An 18,049-nucleotide genomic window follows, 5' to 3' on the forward strand; every position below is an offset into this window, starting at 1 on the left:
GGTTTTTAAGATTGTAGGTTGTTGTTGCCGCATTCTTGAGGGTGAGAGAATTAAAATATTGTACCCGCAATTTTTGTATTTTTTTCTTCCCTAATAATAGTGAAATCCCTGCAACTCCGTGGATATAGGTAAATTGCCGAACCACGTAAATATTGTCTTGTGCGTGTGATTGTTTTCTTTGGCGTGTGTTTTTCTCTATTTTTATTTCTCACAGGTTGGAAATTCGGCTAAAATTCCCTACAAGCATTTCAGTGTATGGAATAATTGGAAATGCAATGAAGCATTCTTCTTTTCCTTTAATCATTTGCTTGTGAAATTTTACACAGAAATAATCACCAATAGTCTCCACACGAGCATTTCCCACCCTCAAATCGATGGAACCGCTTATTATCCCTCACAATGATTACCCTTCTAGAGCACTTCGACATAAACTTGATTGCAGTGTGACAATCACCACAAACACGCAAGTTTTTCATAACCCTGATTGGTCTCTCAGGTGGAAAGGTAATGAGCCCAAATGCAATGGCTAGTCTTTCACTGTGATATCTAATTGTCTGATTTTTCTCTTCACCATCAACTTCTCTAAGTACAAAACTTGTGTCTGCAACATAACCAGCTCTCTCCATTTCCTCCCCTAGTTCTTCCAACTTCTGATAGATTTCTTTTGTTTTTGCGTGACATCTATCCCCAGAAGCAAATGTGTGGACTCTATTTCCCTCCTCAACCCAGCTCAAACCTGTTTCCTTCTTCATCCCCCGGTCCCTTAGCATCTTCCGAGCTTTTGCTGCTTCATCCCATCTTCCAGCAGCGGCGTAAGCATTAGACAGTAACACATGAATGCCTGGGCTCACAGGACCCAACTCATAGACTTTATCAGCAGCAAAGGCAGCCAATTCAGTATCCCCATGAATTCTACACCCAGTCAATAAAGCTCCCCACACTGATTCTGTTGGTTCCATAGGCATTTCCTTAATGATTGAAATCGCATCCTGCAATTTACCAGCACGCCCAAGCAAGTCCACCACGGAAGCATAATGTTGATCACCTGGCTCAATCCCATACTCTTTCATTCGCTCGAAGTAATATCGCCCCTTTTCAACTAAACCTGTGTGGCTACAAGCATATAGGACACATAAAAAAGTAATGAAATTTGGCTTCATTCCTGCACCTTTCATCTCTTTAAACAGCTCAAAAGCTCTATCTGTGTGCGCATGCTGGGCACAAGCTATCAGCATTGCATTCCACATACCAAGATTCCTGACTGGTATATCATTAAAAACCCGATAAGCTCCCTCGATGACTCCACACTTTGAGTACAGCGAAACCAAAGAACTACCCACGAAGCTTGACGAATCAAAGCTCGTCTTGAAGCACAACCCGTGAATTTGCTTCCCCAATTCTAGTAAAGTTGAATTGCCACAAACACGTATAACACTTGAAAATGTAAAATCATTAACATCCAAATCATCAAACAAGGCTTGCTTAAATAACTTCAGAGCCTCCTCATCTTCACCCAATTGAGCATACCCATATATCATCCCACTCCAACAAACCACATTCTTCTCAGGCATTTCATCAAACAGTTTCCGTGCAGACTTAATCTTGCCACATTTGGCATACATATCCACCGTAGAACTCCCCACAAAGACATCAAATTCATACCCAGTCTTCACAGCAAGGCAATGTATAGACCGCCCAACATCACACATAGACAAAATGGCACAAGACTTAGTGGCACTAGGGAATATATGGTCGTCGGGAAGAGCCCCGGATTGGAGCATTTGACGAAAGAAGTGGAGGGCAAGTAAAGGAAGCTCATTCTGGGCAAAAGAGGAGATAACAGAGCTCCAATTGGTGGAGGACTTACGAGGGGCTTCGTCGAAAATTTGGCGGGAAAAAAGGGGTAGTTGGGACTTGGAATAGAAGTTGATGAGGTGATTGGAAATGAGAGGGATGGTTTGAAGGCCTGATTTGATGATGTGGGCATGGAGTTGGAGACCCTTTTGGAGGGACTTGGAGTGTGTTAAGGAGAGGAGGAGGTTGCAGATTTGCCTGTACTTTTGTTCAAAGCTGCTGCTGCGGCTGTGTTGGTTTAGAGGAGGGTTATTTGGGAGAGTGATAGTTGTTGTTTGTGTTTGTGTTTGTGTTTGTGCTTGTGGGTTTAAGAGAGGGAGTGTGAGTTGTTGGAGTTGAAGGGGTATTAGCCTTGTGGCTTTGGGAAGTGGATGAAGCATTAGAGTGAGTGAGTGTGTAATTGAAAGTTTGGCTCCAGGTCCAGGATTGCTTTGTTAAAGCCAGTGCTAGTCGGTTGAAAGAAAAGCTGCAGCTGCGAGAATAGCAACGACGTCGTTTTTTTGTCGGAACAAATTTTTGTGTGGTCAGCAAGCAAGGAAAAAAACTAATCTAAAATTCCATTTATAATTTATTATTCCGGTTGCTTTTATTTTATTTATTAAGTATAAAAGTAAGAAGTATGGTACTTGGCAATTGGCATTGCTCTCGAGAGCAAGTCTTTTTAGTGATTCCTAGATATATATAGGGCTCAACAATCCGGCTTAAAAGATAGTAATTTGTAAAACCGGATGTGAGTGTTGTAAGGTTGAATGGGAATGATCGCTTGTCATCTAAATCATGAGACTTCAAATTTCAAATCAAATTCTCAATCTACGAAAATGCATGAGTAATTATTTTATAAACTATGGATAAATTAATGATGAATTCATATATGGAAAGAAATTTCATGTTTTAGAATTTGGTAAAATGTATGTATTGTGCTTAGCCTTTGTTAGATACGAGTATTGTAGACACTCCGTTTGTTTCAAAGTAAAATATTTTACATGTAAAAGATTTTACTGAAAATATTTTAATTTTACAGCATTTGGTTGTTTACATTTAAATGACAAGAAATCAATTTCAAGTGTTTGTTTCCAAAAAAAAATTTAAAAATAAAATAAAAAAATAAAAATCTAATCTCACAACCCATCAAATCCAAGTAACCACCGTCATATAAGCAAAAACCAATCCACCACCAATCTATTGACCACCCAAACTACCACCATATTGGCAAAAACCAAACCACCACCCTCATTCCACTGGCCACTTAAATCAGCAAATTGGAGAGGAAAAGAATAAAAAAGCTTGCCAACCAACCACTGCAATCCACAAAATAGTCACCACAACAACTCACAAACCATTTCAACTACCCACTGCAACCCGAACCCCAGCCTCCACCACAACCTATAACCCAATCACCACCACTACACAGCCACCACAACAACCCACAAACCATTTCACCTGCTCACCGTAACCCACAACAAAGCCACCACAGAAAAAATAAAAAATAAAAAATTGAAACCACGGCATATGCTTGTTACTCATTTGAGCCATATGCTCACTCATATTGCCCACAATCTTCAAACATTCCTAGCCACAAAATAAGCTCATGATTAAATTTCCATAATCAGCATATTCTTATTCCATTTCAATGTAAAAGATGATTTTTTTTTTTTTTAATGAATTTGAAAATCCCACCATTCTTCATTCTTGTATAATAAAAGCTTTTTTGAAAACTAAAAAGGATTGGGGATACCCCATCACAATCACAAACATTCTTCTCTTCTCTTGTTTCTTTAAACAAATCTCTGTGATTGTGTACGAACAAAATAGTATATAATATGGAGGGAATACAGCAACGTGTAGAGACATGGATGAGAGAGTAGCAAGCACCGATCCTTAATGCCTTTTCCCCATAGGGTCCATTGCAATGGCGAGTATTGATGAACCACAACCATTTTAGCTACCCACTATAACCCACAACCCAGCCACCACCACAACCCACAACACAGGCACCATAACAACCCACAAACCATTTTAGCTACCCACCCTCCACCACCACGAACCACAACCCAACCACCACCACAACCCACAATTCGTCCCAACCATCCTCGACAACACACAAAAACAGCCACGCTTGACCCATATGGAGCAAAAACCTAGATCGGTAAACCCACTCAATAGTAAAGGGAAAAAAAATTAGAACTAAGAACTTGTGGATGAGTTGATGACAATGGAGGTGGCCAAGAAATGATGGAGTTGATGAAAACAATGGAGGATTATAGGGGGAAAAAACACTCATGTGGAGTTGGTGATGGGAAGCGTTAATGAAGGGAGGAGCCAGTGATAGGTAGCGCCGGCGAAGGGAGGAACCAATGATGGGTGGTGCCTAAGGTGGAGCCGGTAATAGGTGGGAGAGAAGGACCATGGTGGGTTGAGTTTTAGAGAGAAAACTGAGAGAGTGTGAGAGTGAGAGAAACAGGTAGAATATCGGGACTGAGAGAGTACACAAAATGTAAAATGTCCAATATTTCCTCTGTAAAATATTTTGCACAAATTTGCCTTGTTGTTTTGGTTGATTAAAAATATTTTACTTTTGACCAAAAATTTTAATACAAAACAATCACTATAAAATGCGAAAATATTTTCCTGAAAATATTTTACTTTGAAACAAATGGTGCGCACTTGTAATCAATGTTATTGATTCCGTGCCGTTCCGACCAAAACGGCTGGAATATTTCATATCGGTATGCAAACCGGTACAAGAATAGCTTACGTTCCACCTCAGGTTAGATTTCGGCCTATTTAAGGTCATTTCGGCCAATTTCGGCCGAGATAAAGATTTCGGCCGGTACTAGATTTTGCCTATTTAAAGAAGGAAAAAAAAATACCTCATCTACGCCATTTTGGGCTTCACTGTTTCTCATTCAGCTTCAACATTGTCTCTTTGAGCCATCACACTTCTTTATTGTTGACATTTCCTTTGCTAGAGAACACTTACCTGTTGGGCGTGTTGGGGTCCATCCTTGATTGTGTGAGGAAGTGTTAAAACCAAAGAAAGCATTCAAAAAAAAAAAAAAAAAATGCAAAGAAGTTTGTGGAGACTGGAGAAGAAGAATGAAGGAGATCATATGGAAAGGACATGGTAAGTGAAAATGGAAAATATGTGTGGAGTAATGGAGAATGTAAGGAAACTTCTAGGAAATTTCCTAGTTCAAAAACTAATCCTAGATTCTTATTTATTTACAATAATGCCACAAGTAAAAAGTTAAAAAATATTCACATCAATTTTTTATCAACTTTACTTCATTTGCTTTAAAGGTGAAAGAGTATACACTATACATTTATTAATTTGTTTACAATTATTCAAAATGTGAATTTTATTTGTAGAAAGTTAAAAATATTTAAATATTTTTTAATCCCACTTTATTTAAGATTTAAAAAAAATTAAATTCATTATTTTATATAATAGTAATAATATATATTATATATTTTTAAGGAACTTGAAAAACCTTAAAATGGTACACCGAAATAGGCCGGTACCGAAATATTCCATTCCACTGGACAAAACGAAACGGGTCCCGAAACGGAATTAATAACATTGCTTGTAATTACAGAGAAGCCTAGTTCCATCTAGGGTTGCTATCTTGAGAAAATTCTTGTCCCGTTGGGAAAATGCATGGAAACAATGTAAAGTTGCCCTAAAAGGTCAAATGTTTCTCTCTTTGAGTTTGTAGGCTATATTGTTAGCTTCTGATTACAACCTTGGGTGGCTGACAAAGCATTTGCCAAGCTTGGCCTCATTAACAAGGGTTCCACTAATCTTTGTCAAAAATACGAAATATGGTTCTTTGAGGTTAGGTGAACTTGTTAAGCTAAAAACTATAATTATTATTGGAGAAAAGGTATGGATGTCACTTGGGAAATGATAAATATCTTACTTTTCTTAACACATACATTATTCTTTTAAAAATTATTTACTTTGATGCGTTCTCACTAAATAAATGTTAAAAGAAATGCCATTAATCAACCCTAAGAGAAAATTCTTCATGGTGATGAAATAATACAGGCATGATACAATAATCAAGTGTGTCAAACAAACTGGCACATTTTTCCTAGGAATATGAGCGCATAACTTCCTCCTTCTTTTTTTTTTTTTTGGTTTGGGTCTTTGATTTGAAGATGTTGAAGAATGTGCATGTCAAATCTTCACAATGATGAGCTTGTCTACATACCTCAAGAACTTCAACACCTTTGGGAACTTTTTTTACTAATTTTAGGGATGCAATTATCTTTTAATAAGGTCTTAGGGATATAATTAAAGTTCTTATATATCACAAGATATTCATAAAATGTTTTACAACCTACAACTTTTTTTTTTAAGATGCTGAAGAATGTGCATGTCCAATCTTCACAATGATGAGTCTACCTACATGCCTCAAGAACTTCAAGACCTTTGGGGATTTTTTTCCACCAGTTTTAGGAATGTAATTATCTTTTGATTAGGTCTTAGGGATGTAATTAAAGTTCTTGCATATCACTAGATATTCATAAAATGTTTTACAAGCTAAAAAGGTATTTGGTTGTCGTTGTGTGAGTTTTGGATATAGTCATATAGATCCATCAGTAAGACAACAATGTGGGTGCAAAAATTTTAGACATGCAATTTGGCAGACATTTTTGTGAAGTGTTTATGTATGGAAGGTTGGTCTCCATAATATTATGGCCTAATACTCTTTCTATTTTTGGTGCCAAGGTAGGAAGACAATTAAAATACCATATATATGAGTATTTTGTTGTATAAGTTATGGACTCTGACTATAAATGGTAGCAAAACCCAAAATTAAAAAATAATAATAATCTTCATTTGGGTTCCCTAAAGATGAATATATCTTCTTCTTCTTCTTAAGGGAGGATTGTATTTCATTGATGTTGAAAAAGCATTACATTAGACTAAAGCTGATTCACCGCTATTGGGTATTTCCTTAAGCTAAATTGTCTCACCTGCTATATGACTTGCATACTTTGTTAAGTTATGTGCTACTTGATATCCATTACAACCAACAAGTCTAACAAAATTTATTTTAATTCATGCCATTTTCTCCTATACCTCCTGTTGGAAATAAAGGAGAGATATTACTTGAATTTTCCTTAAAATTTACACAAAAATGATATTCCCAAAAGAGGTGACGGGGATAAGGCATGGACTAAGTCACTATCTTGAAACAAATCGCACCATCTACGAATTTATCCGATGTAGTAGACCAATAATTTCTACACGTTGTCCCTAGGATACAACAACCCAACCGCCTTTTTGATTAAAGGTAGATGAACAATTGTTTAGAAAATAATTGCAGAAAATAAAGTTTGTTGTTGAGAAAATGAAAAGATGAGAATAAGTCTTTTTCCTTTTTTACTTCTTCTTTCTATATCTATATTTGCCGTACATGATGACCTACTTATAATATAGTGAATCCATGCCATTTCAAAATCAAGTTAAATGAGGCTAACAATGACTTACCCTTTTTTTTCTTTAAATGCGTTGACTATACTAAATCATAACAACCAAGAATATGAAAAATTATTAGGTCCACCGAGAGAATTGCTGACGTGGTCCTCTCTAACCTCCCAACCAATAAAATGATGTTATTTATGCAAATGTGATATCACTTGGTAATTTTTTATTTTTTATTCCTTATACTAATTAAGAAACTCATGCATACATTACATAGATAACATCGTCTCATTAGTTAGGAGGACTATGTCAGCAGTTCTCCCGATGGACCTAATAATTTCCCCAAGAATAGAAAGTAAAAGATAATTCCATAAATACATTAAGTCAAATAGTTATAATAGCATAAACTATCAACGGTAATATTATAAATATATAGTTGTATAGAATTAAGTTGCTAATACCTTCCATCTATAATGTTACCATATTAAATATTCAAATAAGAACATTTGAAAGAAAAACATTTACAATGGAAAAAAAAAAAATATATATATATATATATATATATTGCAATAAAACTAAAAAAGTTAGCAATTGGTGGTATTAATTGTGGGCGTAAGCGCCTGTGAATGAGTGTGGTTTCCTTTTGGGCCACTCACTGACATATATAAGTTTGTATATTAGATTATGGGTCCGAAGTTTGAGTACGGCTTGGAAAAGTGTTAGGCACCCAAGACTGCCCGGCTTGTAGGCTAGCCTTCATTATGTATTGCAAGGCCATGTTTAAATATAGAAGTTATCAAAGGAGCTCAAATCCTTAACATAAACATACATCATGCACTTAAGAAAATAACACACACAACATTTTAAATATCATATCACAATATAAAATGAAACAAATAAAACAAAATAAATTAAACATGGAAAGTTGACAATTAAATAAAACACACAAAGAAAAAATATCAAATAAACCAAGCATAACAAAAAGACTCAAACAACGTGGAAAATGATTAAACACAAATAATTAGCCTAAACAGAGTCAAACAAAATCAAATAACATGTCAAAAATGATTAAAACATTAAAAATAGGATTTTTGTCATGTTTGGGTTTAGGGGGACACACACTCAACTATGCGTACACATGGTCGAAACCACGTGCACGGAGACTTGATGATGCGTACGCATCTTTTAGCACAATATGTAAAAATCACATTTTTATGATTTAATCAATTGCATACTTGAATCTAAATCAAAGAGATAAACAAAGGAAACACAAAACTAAATAAAAACTACATCATGGTTAGATTAACATGCATAGAATAAATATAACAACAATCAAATAAAACACATGTGAATAATCAAACTAATATCAAAACAAAGAACATGTTAATATAAAATAAAAACCAAATAAAGTCACATAATCAACTAAGAATAGATTACAAACAACCTAAAATCAAATTAATACATATCAAAAAAATTAAAAAAACAAATAAAACAAAGATAACAATTAGAGAAACTACATTAAGAAACTCATGTGAATCATATTAAACAAAGAAAGAATTCATGGAAAGAATACTCACATTGCTTAAGATTATGAGTTTAGAGATTGTTTAACCAACCCCTCAGTGCCTACAACACAAAGATTAGATTGAGAGGATAAGAATAATCAAAAGAACATAATAGTTTTTAGAAATCACAACTCAAAAACAAAGTTTAATTGAAAATGGTTTTGAAAACAAATTAGAAGATAAACTTTCTACCTTAAAACTAACTAAAGAGAGGTTTTGAATTTGTAAAAAATGTGCAAGGATTTTGAGTGAGAGTTTAGAAAAGATGAACTATGTTTTAGAGAAGACGGAGGCAAACAATATATTCTCTCTAGCTAGGGTTTTTATTGGAGACATAAAATGAGTATTTATATGTTAAAATTAGGGTTTTCAAGGCTTTTTAGAGGCCTTTAGATGTTCTCAAGGGTCTAGGGACCGGCCCCCATAAAAGAATAATATTTTGGGGGCCCAAAAATCATGTTTTAATGACTTGGAAATGAGCATGTGTGCGCACATTTCGAGGGTGTGCACACACCCTTGATTCATGCTTACGCATGCTCCTAAAAAACCCTAATTTTGACTGCTATGTTGACTCGATTTCAAACGATCATAACACACTCAATCTAAGTCCAAGTTAAGTAAATGTTTTGTTTAAATTGAAGCCTATGCTATCTACTTTCCAATGAAATAAACCTTACTCAAACTTTATTTATGGATCAAAATTTATGGTTAAAACAATGAGTAAAGGTCATCTTTCGGTATAGTTTTCAAAGTGATTTAAGCACTTTTGAGTTGTAATTACTTTCAAACTATTGTGAACTCTTTAATTACCCTTGATTGACGTATGTCAAGCTCATCATTGGGGTCGGGGACCAAAAGTTATTAACCGGTACAAAATGAAGTGTCTACATTAATTATCACATTAATGTTTGGAAAATTTTCCTATCTAAAAACATTGACAATAGCTATTCAAATTCTAATTTAAATTTGAATTTCAAACTTTAGCAAAGAAACCAATTTGTCTTTAAGGTATAAAGTTATTTCCTCAATTCACTTAAATGAACATTAAAATAGATTATGGCATTTTTGCAAAAATATCCAACACCTCCTCTATTAGGCAACCAACCTTGGACGGGTGTGTTACCCATGATTGTTGTGCTGAAATGATTGAATTAGAGTCTCTATCTAAATTACATCTTGAATCCCAATTTCCCGAGCAAATTCCATTGCTCTCCTTAGTCCTTGCTGCCTCTGCTTCTTCCCCATCAGATATTGCTTGGCTTTTAGAACTTAGCACCATAAGCAAGTTTCCTTGCTCATCCCTTACGATGATTAATGGCGTTATAAAATGAGCCTAACTTCAATCTTGTCCATAAGGCTCGTCCAAGGGAGGAATGAGAAAACATATGGTATAGAGCACGCCCGTCCATGATAAGCTCGTTCGTCCAAAAAGAAGGATTGGATGAGCTCATTACGTTCTAAGCGTGCCCCTTAAAGGCAAGCCTTGAACAACCCCCACATTCCTACCAAGCACAAGAATTGAGGTTCATTATTACAAACCATTTCCAATAACGGTTATGGAAAACAAGACCAAACGATGTAACTTCCATAGTGGTTATGGAAGTTATCACTGACTCTTCTGAGCTCCTCAATGTTAAGGGAAGTTATTAGATAAATAACCGTTTCCATAAATCTATATAAACACTTATCTCCGACAATTAAAGGTAAGTTCTTACTTCCTAAAACACAACCCCAGAAGTTTGGAATTCTATATTTTTGGAAGAGAGAAACTAACTTCATCATCGGTCAACCCCGATCTCTTCTGATCTTTGTTTTCTTTTTTCAAGCCCTCCAAATTATCAAAGTCCGCACCATCCGACTTACTGATTTTTAGAGAGTTATCAACGATAATTATGCATGATATATGCTACTCATTAAGAACTTGTCCATCAAATTTATTATGTATAATCTGGTGGTGGTGGTGGTGGTCTCCATATATAGCTATTTGTTAGGCTTAGTCTCAATGTTTACGTTGTCGTATTTCTGGTCCTTGATGCATGCATTTTCATTTTCACAATACATAAATCTCATACAAGTGATACCTACAAATTGTGAGATGGAGAACGCAAACATCTAAAGTATGCAAGGAGAAGTATGCCTACAAATTAGGTAGGGTTTTAACAAGTCTCTCTCGTGTAAGAGTCTCTCTCTCTCTCACCCTGTAAGAGAACTTTTCTCCTCTCCCTTTGGTAGAGAACTTAGCTCCCCTATGTGGGGTTTTCCTACCCTTTCAATACACTCGTTTCTCAATGGAGCAAGAAATCATTGAGGAGCTGCAGCACCTTTGTCTGACTAAGGAGGAGGAAGAGGATATTCTAATTTTTATGCAAAGTCGGGATGACCTTTTGGAAGAATGCTCATTAAGCTTGTTTGGATGACTACTTTCAGATAGACAGCAAAACATGAGAGCTCTAAAAAACACATTGAGGGCAGCATGGAAGATGGGATTAGAGCTCAGAATCGTAGATGTTGGGAACAATACTTTGCAATTTAAATTTGGCTCCAGTTATCAGCGTGATTGGGTTGAAAATAGTGGGTCATGGAATTTTGAGAACAATTTGCTTCTTCTTTGTAGGTGGAAGAAAGGCTTTACTGCTACAAATATTGTTTTCACTCACTCTCCCTTTTGGGTTCAGTTATGGGGCTTACCATTTGAGCTCATGTCAGAGGAAGTTGGACAGGATATTGGAAGGAGTCTAGGGCGTTTGATAGAGGTTGATAAAAGGGCCAGTCAATTGGATCAAGCCAAATTCTTACGCATTAGAGTGGATCTCCCAATAGAAAAGCCACTTCGAAGAGGTGGGCATGTAGTAAACAAGAGTGGTGAAAAGTTTTGGATTAATTTTAGATATGAAAGGCTTCCCACTTTCTGCTATCTGTGTGGTCTGCCTGGCCATGATGACAAGAACTGTAGGGTTCATGCAGATTGGCAAAACACTCCAAAGCAATATGGAGAGTGGTTAAAAGCAAATGGAGCTTTCAATGGTGGAAGTGCGAAGCAAATGAACTTCAGCAGCAGAAACTTCGGTGCAAGGAATGATGTTAATGGCGGTGAAGGTCAGGTTGCAGATGAAAATTTTCTGCATGTTGCATCGACGGGTTGCAGAGAAGGAAGCGCCATTGGTGGGTGTTTTCAAAATTCAAAAAGAGTAGACAAGTTAGCTCAAAGTCACAGCTGTGGCGTGTCAGGCACTCAAGGTTGGCAGGCGGCGAAAGTCAGGTCTGAAGGGGACATAAAGGAAAATGAAATGTGGGATATAAGTCAAAAAGTTAAGGCATGTGCAGAGAGCCCCAATCCCATTCAACTAGATGCACCTGATCTAGTCACAAGGATTGGAGAGAGAAGCACGTTACAAAGTAGTTGCCAGTCAACTCTGAACATGGAAAGTAATGTTGAAGTCACAAGCCCACAAAAGCCATGGTATTGGGCCCAAATGCAAGAAGCAAAAGCAGATCACGCCCCAAAAGGAAAGGGTTGAATCAAAAAAATAGCATGGGAGAAAGGCCAAACACAAAGAAAGGAGAAGCAAGCTCTTGGCCCAAACTCTAGTACAAAACGTCAAATTGCTTTGCTATTTACAGAAGGGGAAGTAGAAAATTTAGATAATTCAGCCAGGAAAAGAAAATGTGAGGGTTTTGCTTGCATTGATCATGGTGTTCATGGTAGTGTTATTACTGGTGTTGCTCATGATGTTCATGATGGTATTACTCATGGTGTTAATAAGATGATGCAAATGGTGTTCAGAATGGTGTTGCTCTTGTTGTTCATAGTGTTGCTCACGGTATTCATTATGAATCTGATATATCGGGTTGGCTCTCCTGTGGACAAGAGAAATTAACTTGGAGATCAAAAGTTTTGGCAGCCACCACATTGATGCTGTTATTACAGAGGAGACCTCGAATTTTAGATGACAATTCACTGGCTTCTACGGTCACCCCCAAACTCACATGAGGCAGCAGTCTTGGGATTTGTTGGAGTTCTTAAAGAATTAATCTCAGCTCCCTTGGTTTTGTTTTGGAGATTTTAATGAGGTTTTATTAATGGATGAAAAATCAGGTGGGGCTGTAAGGTCACAGAGTTAGATGGATAAATTTCGAGATGTGGTTAATGCTTATGGTTTCAAAGACTTGGGATACTTGGGGCCGGATTTTACATGGTGTAACATGCAGTCTGGTGACAGCAGGGTGTATTTGAGGTTGGATAGGGCTTTTGCAACCAGTGATTGGATTGACAAGTTTGGCGAGGTCAGAGTTAATCATCTGGTTGATTCAACTTTTGATCATTGTGCGTTATATGTAGCGGATCCTAAAGCCCCTAAATAGCCTCGTACTCGCCACTTTCACTTTGAGGCTATGTGGGCTAAAAGTGACGAATGTAGAAACATTATTGAGGCTGCTTGGAGCATTGCAGGCAATGTGAATACGGTAGAAGGTATGGCTGCTGCCTTGAAGGCTTGTGCCATGGATCTAAAGGCTTGGAGCTCTGCCACTTTCGGGCAAATCCCAAAGAAAATACAGGGGAAAAGGAAAAGGCTTAGCAATCTGCTACAGTTGGATAGGGATGGCCAGTTGGGCGAGGAAATAAATTAGGTGAGGAAAGACATTAATGATCTTATTGATAGTGAAGAAATCTAGTGGTGTCAACGGTCGAAAGCTCATTGGCTCCGAGAGGGAGATAGGAATACGAAGTTTTTCCATGCTCGGGCTTCGGAAAGAAGGAAGCAAAATACTATCTTGGGTATATAGGATAAATTTGATAGTTGGTATGGTGATCAAGATAGTATTGCTAGGGCTACTATATCCTATTTTGAGGAAATCTACACTACTTCTTGGTCGAATCAGATTGAGGAAGTAACCAATCTCATCACGGTTAAGGTAATGGAAGGAATGAACATGGAGCTGTCCAGAAGCTTCACCAAAGAAGAAGTTCTTGCAGCTCTTAAGTAGCTTCACCCTACTAAGTCTTTAGACCCTGACGGTATGTCTGCACTTTTCTTCCAAAAATATTGGACCATTGTAGGCAATAATGTAACTAATTTAGTTCTGAATGTACTTAATTCTGGTATATCTATGGCTGAAATCAATAAAACTAATATAGCCCTTGTGCCAAAAAACAAGAATCCTCAGAGAATGACTGATTTTAGACCTATCAGCCTATGTAATGTTGTTTATAAGCTTATTTCTAAAACTTTGGCTAACCGTCTTAAAGCTATTCTTCCATATATCATTTCAGAGAATCAAAGTGCTTTTGTGGCTAACAGACTTATCACTGACAATGTCTTGGTGGCTTACGAGATTATGCACTATATAAAACACAAAAGGGGTGGGATCGATAGCTTTATGGCTGCAAAGTTGGATATGAGCAAAGCATTTGATAGGGTGGAATGGTCCTTTATTGATAAGGTAATAAGGAGGATGGGCTTTAATGAGTCTTGGATTGCCTTGGTGATGAAGTGCATAACCTTGGTAACCTACTCAATCATTATAAATGGTTCGGTTCATGGATTATGCCTACTAGGGGTCTCAGACAAGGCGACCCTCTGTCTCCTTATTTGTTCCTGCTTTGTGTTGAAGGCTTCTCAGCTCTTATTAATGAAGCGACAAGATGCCAGCAGTTGAATGGTATATCCATCAGTAGGGGGGCTCCAAAAATCAGCCACCTTTTCTTTGCCGATGATAGCCTCCTTTTTTGTAATGCCAATGGTGCTGAATGCAATAAGTTGAAGGAAATTCTAAGAATATATGAATCTGCTTCGGAGCAAAAGATTAGCATCGAGAAGTCCTCAATATTTTTTAGCCCAAACACTTCTCAAGAGCGTAAGGATGAAATCCTTGGCATTCTGGGGCCTATGAATGACTCTCGGCATACAAAGTATCTTGGTCTCCCCTCCATAATTGGTCGATCAAAAAAGCAAATCTTTGCGGAGATAAAAGAGAAGGTTGGTAAGAAGCTGGTTGGTTGGAAAGGTAAGCTTCTCTCGTTGGGAGGCAAGGAAATTCTAATCAAAGCGGTGGCTCAAGCCATCCCCTCTTACACTATGAGTTGTTTCCTTCTCCCAATGAGCCTATGTGAAGACCTTGAAAGGGATATGAGAAGCTTTTGATGGGGTCAGAAGCAGCAGGAATCTAAGATTGCTTGGGTCGGTTGGAAGAAAATGTGCCAGCCTAAATCCCTTAGTGGTATGGGTTTCCGCAACTTGCATGCGTTTAATTTGGCCTTGCTTGCAAAACAAGCTTGGTGGATTCTTACAAACCCATGCTCCTTAGCAGCCCGTATTTTAAAGGCGAAGTATTTCCCATATGAGGACATTCTGAATGCAAGCCTTGGTAGCAGTCCCTCGTACACTTGGCGAAGTATTTTTCAAAGTCTTGAAGTCATTAAGAGCGGAACCCATTGGAGAGTTGGAAATGGGCGTTTAATTCACATTTGGGAGGACAAGTGGCTCCTTACTCCTTCCACATTCAAAGTTATCTCCCCTCCTAGAGAATTTGGGGATTTCCCTATGGTTTCCTCTCTCATTGACCAAGAGACTAAGTGGTGGAAGCCCAATGTGGTAAGGACGCTCTTCTTGCCTTTTGAAGCGGACACTATACTAAAAATCCCCCTAAGTCAGAGTTTGCCGGTGGATTCTCTTATTTGGATTGGGAACAAAAGAGGGGTGTTCACTGTCAAAAGTGCGTACTTCATTGCTGCTAAGCTTGAGACCGATAAGGATTTGGGGGAAAGCTCCTCGGGGGACTCAAATAGTATCATTTGGAAGAAACTGTGGAAATTGAAGCTCCCTCCAAAGGTCAAGATTTTCTCTTGGAGAGCTTGTGTAAATGGCCTCCTTGTGTATGTGAAAATGGCGGAAAGAGGAATTCATTTAGGTTGTGACTGTCCTGCCTGTGGGGAAGAAATTGAAAGCCTCACTCATGCGTTAATTTTGTGTGATTTTGCTCTTTCTGTGTGGTCTCTTTGGCAAGACTGCCCCCTGAATTTGCTTGTAAATGCTACAGATTTCATTGATGTCGTGCATAAATTCTGTTCAAGCCCCAATGTTGTGCACTTAGAATATATTTTTGCAATTGCTTGGGCAATTTGGCACAATTGGAATCTGTTATGCATAATGATAAGGGCCTCTCTCCTCTGCAAGTTTGGGATTTGGCGAGAAGTGTTTTAGAGGATTTTCATGAAGCCAACGATGTGCTCTGTTTTGCGAAGTAAGGTTCGAATGATGGCTGGATGGCCCCTCCACCTGGGTATTTCAAGGTGAATGTGGATGGCGGGTAGCCTTTAGATGGCAAAGGCATCTCCGGGGTTGGTGCGATTGTTCGTAATGATGGAGGCAAGATTGTTGCGGCGCTGTGCAAGGCTCTGCCTTCGTGTTACCTAGCAGAATGGGCCGAGCTCTTTGCTTTGGAGCAATGCGTCCTTTTGGCTCAACAGTTGGCCATTTCCAACGTTATATTTGAATCAGATGCTGCTCCAGTGATTCAAGCTATTTCGCAGGATCTTTGTGGTGGTGGTGAAGCTGGCCATTTAATTCAGGGAATTCAGAGAGCAAAATCTTCTTTCGCTAGCAGCTCTTTCTGACATGTGAAAAAGGGCTTATAATGGGGTTGCTCATGAGCTCGCCCAGTTTGCAAAATGGAATAATGCTAGTCATGTATGGAAAGATGATTTTCCGTTGTTTTTAGAATTCTTGCTTCAGTCAGGCTCTGGCTGATGGTTGTATTGTTTCAACTCTGTTGTATTCCTTTTCTTTGAGTTAATGATATCTCATTTTCTTCTCAAAAAAAAAAAAAAAAAAGTATGCAAGGAGAAATAATTTGCAAATAAAAAAGAGGGGAGTGTGTCTAAATGAGGAGATAAAAGAAATGAATAAAAAAGAAATTTTTAAAAAATTTATCAAATAGAACATTGAATGAAGGGTACATTTCTTGATATTTGGTGTGCTAAAAGCCTAAAATATAGCACATCCAATGCTAGTGTTCTAGGTGACATAACCAAACTAAAATATGAATTGTAAGGACGCGATTCGTGGCGGACCGTAACAGTGTCGGGTTCGCACGTGAAAAGGCCCTAACAATATCATTTGTAGAGCGTGGGTTTGGAAGGCTAGGCCTTGATCGACAGGGGGTGGGTTTTTCGTGGTGTTCGTACAAGTTTAAGTTTTCCTTCACCCCTGGAGTCTTTCTCCTGGAGGTGGGCTGGGAGGCTCTGGTTTTTGACCATTTCCCCCCCCCCCCCCCGCCTTTACATTGGTGCACCTTCCTTTTTATTATATAGTCCGTCTTGGCTGATCCTGTCCCTCCACTTGTAGGTCAGGCAGGAGCTTATCTCTATATCCATCCCATCAACCGTCTCGTCTAACTTTCTATTAGTTGCATGGATCGAAACTTACACCGTCCAAACGTCTTTTCTCATTAATCAGTTATGGGTATTGGCAGGTGCATTTACTGAAGAGGGGACGCATTTTCCTTGGTCCAATTTCACACCCTGCTTCCCTATGGGCCCCATTCCGTCCACATCCCCTTGAGGGGGTTGTTTGGGGATTGCCTCCACCAAGGTGTTGGTCTTCCCATTGAAGCTTTGGAATGCCGAGGACAGGGTAAGTTCTCAGCCGTTCCCCTTGCTACCCCGGCCACTGATCATTCGTCCTCGGCAAGATACCTCCTCGGCATGGGCCCTGGGCCCAGATAGAGTTTGGGCCGGATTGCCGACCTCTCAGACCCACATGAATCATTATCATTTTTCTAGTCATGTTGAGGACTAAAAGCAACCATCCAAGTTAAATAATGACTAACAGTGACCACTTTTAAATTTGGTTAGTATGTGCTAAAATTAATCTATCACTTTAAGAATTCATAGTAGATTTTTTTTGGGGGGGGGGGGAGGTGAATGTAAAATATAACACCCACTATCTATTAAAAAAAAAAAAAAAGGAGAGAGAGGAGAGAAAAGAGAGATATATGAGAGAGAAAAGAGGATAGTTAGTAGAGAGGGGAGAGAAATTATTAAAAAAAAAATATTAGCGCATAGCTAGAAATAAAGAGAGTTAGTAGAAAGGGGAGAGAAATTGTAGCATGTGTTGAAATAATTTGGCATGCCACATATGATGAAGGCTTATTTTTGGTATTTGGTGTGCTAAATGCTAAAATTTTAGCATTTAGC

General features: G+C 38.1%; 1 protein-coding gene across 1 annotated transcript; it reads right to left on the minus strand.

Annotated features, from left to right (window-relative positions):
- Positions 1 to 221: 221 nt before the first annotated feature.
- Positions 222 to 2,338, minus strand: LOC115953041 (putative pentatricopeptide repeat-containing protein At5g52630). The gene has a single exon (XM_031070473.1). It carries the CDS (start codon positions 2,232 to 2,234, stop codon positions 333 to 335), a length of 1,902 nt encoding a protein of 633 aa, XP_030926333.1. The 5' UTR covers positions 2,235 to 2,338; the 3' UTR covers positions 222 to 332.
- Positions 2,339 to 18,049: the final 15,711 nt, after the last annotated feature.

Source organism: Quercus lobata, chromosome 7, assembly GCF_001633185.2.
Source record: "Quercus lobata isolate SW786 chromosome 7, ValleyOak3.0 Primary Assembly, whole genome shotgun sequence".
Taxonomy (NCBI): domain Eukaryota; kingdom Viridiplantae; phylum Streptophyta; class Magnoliopsida; order Fagales; family Fagaceae; genus Quercus; species Quercus lobata.

What these genes read in the sequence shown, in the direction of transcription:
- LOC115953041 (XM_031070473.1), bottom strand. Translation starts at nt 2,234, where the DNA reads ATGCTTCATCCACTTCCCAAAGCCACAAGGCTAATACCCCTTCAACTC.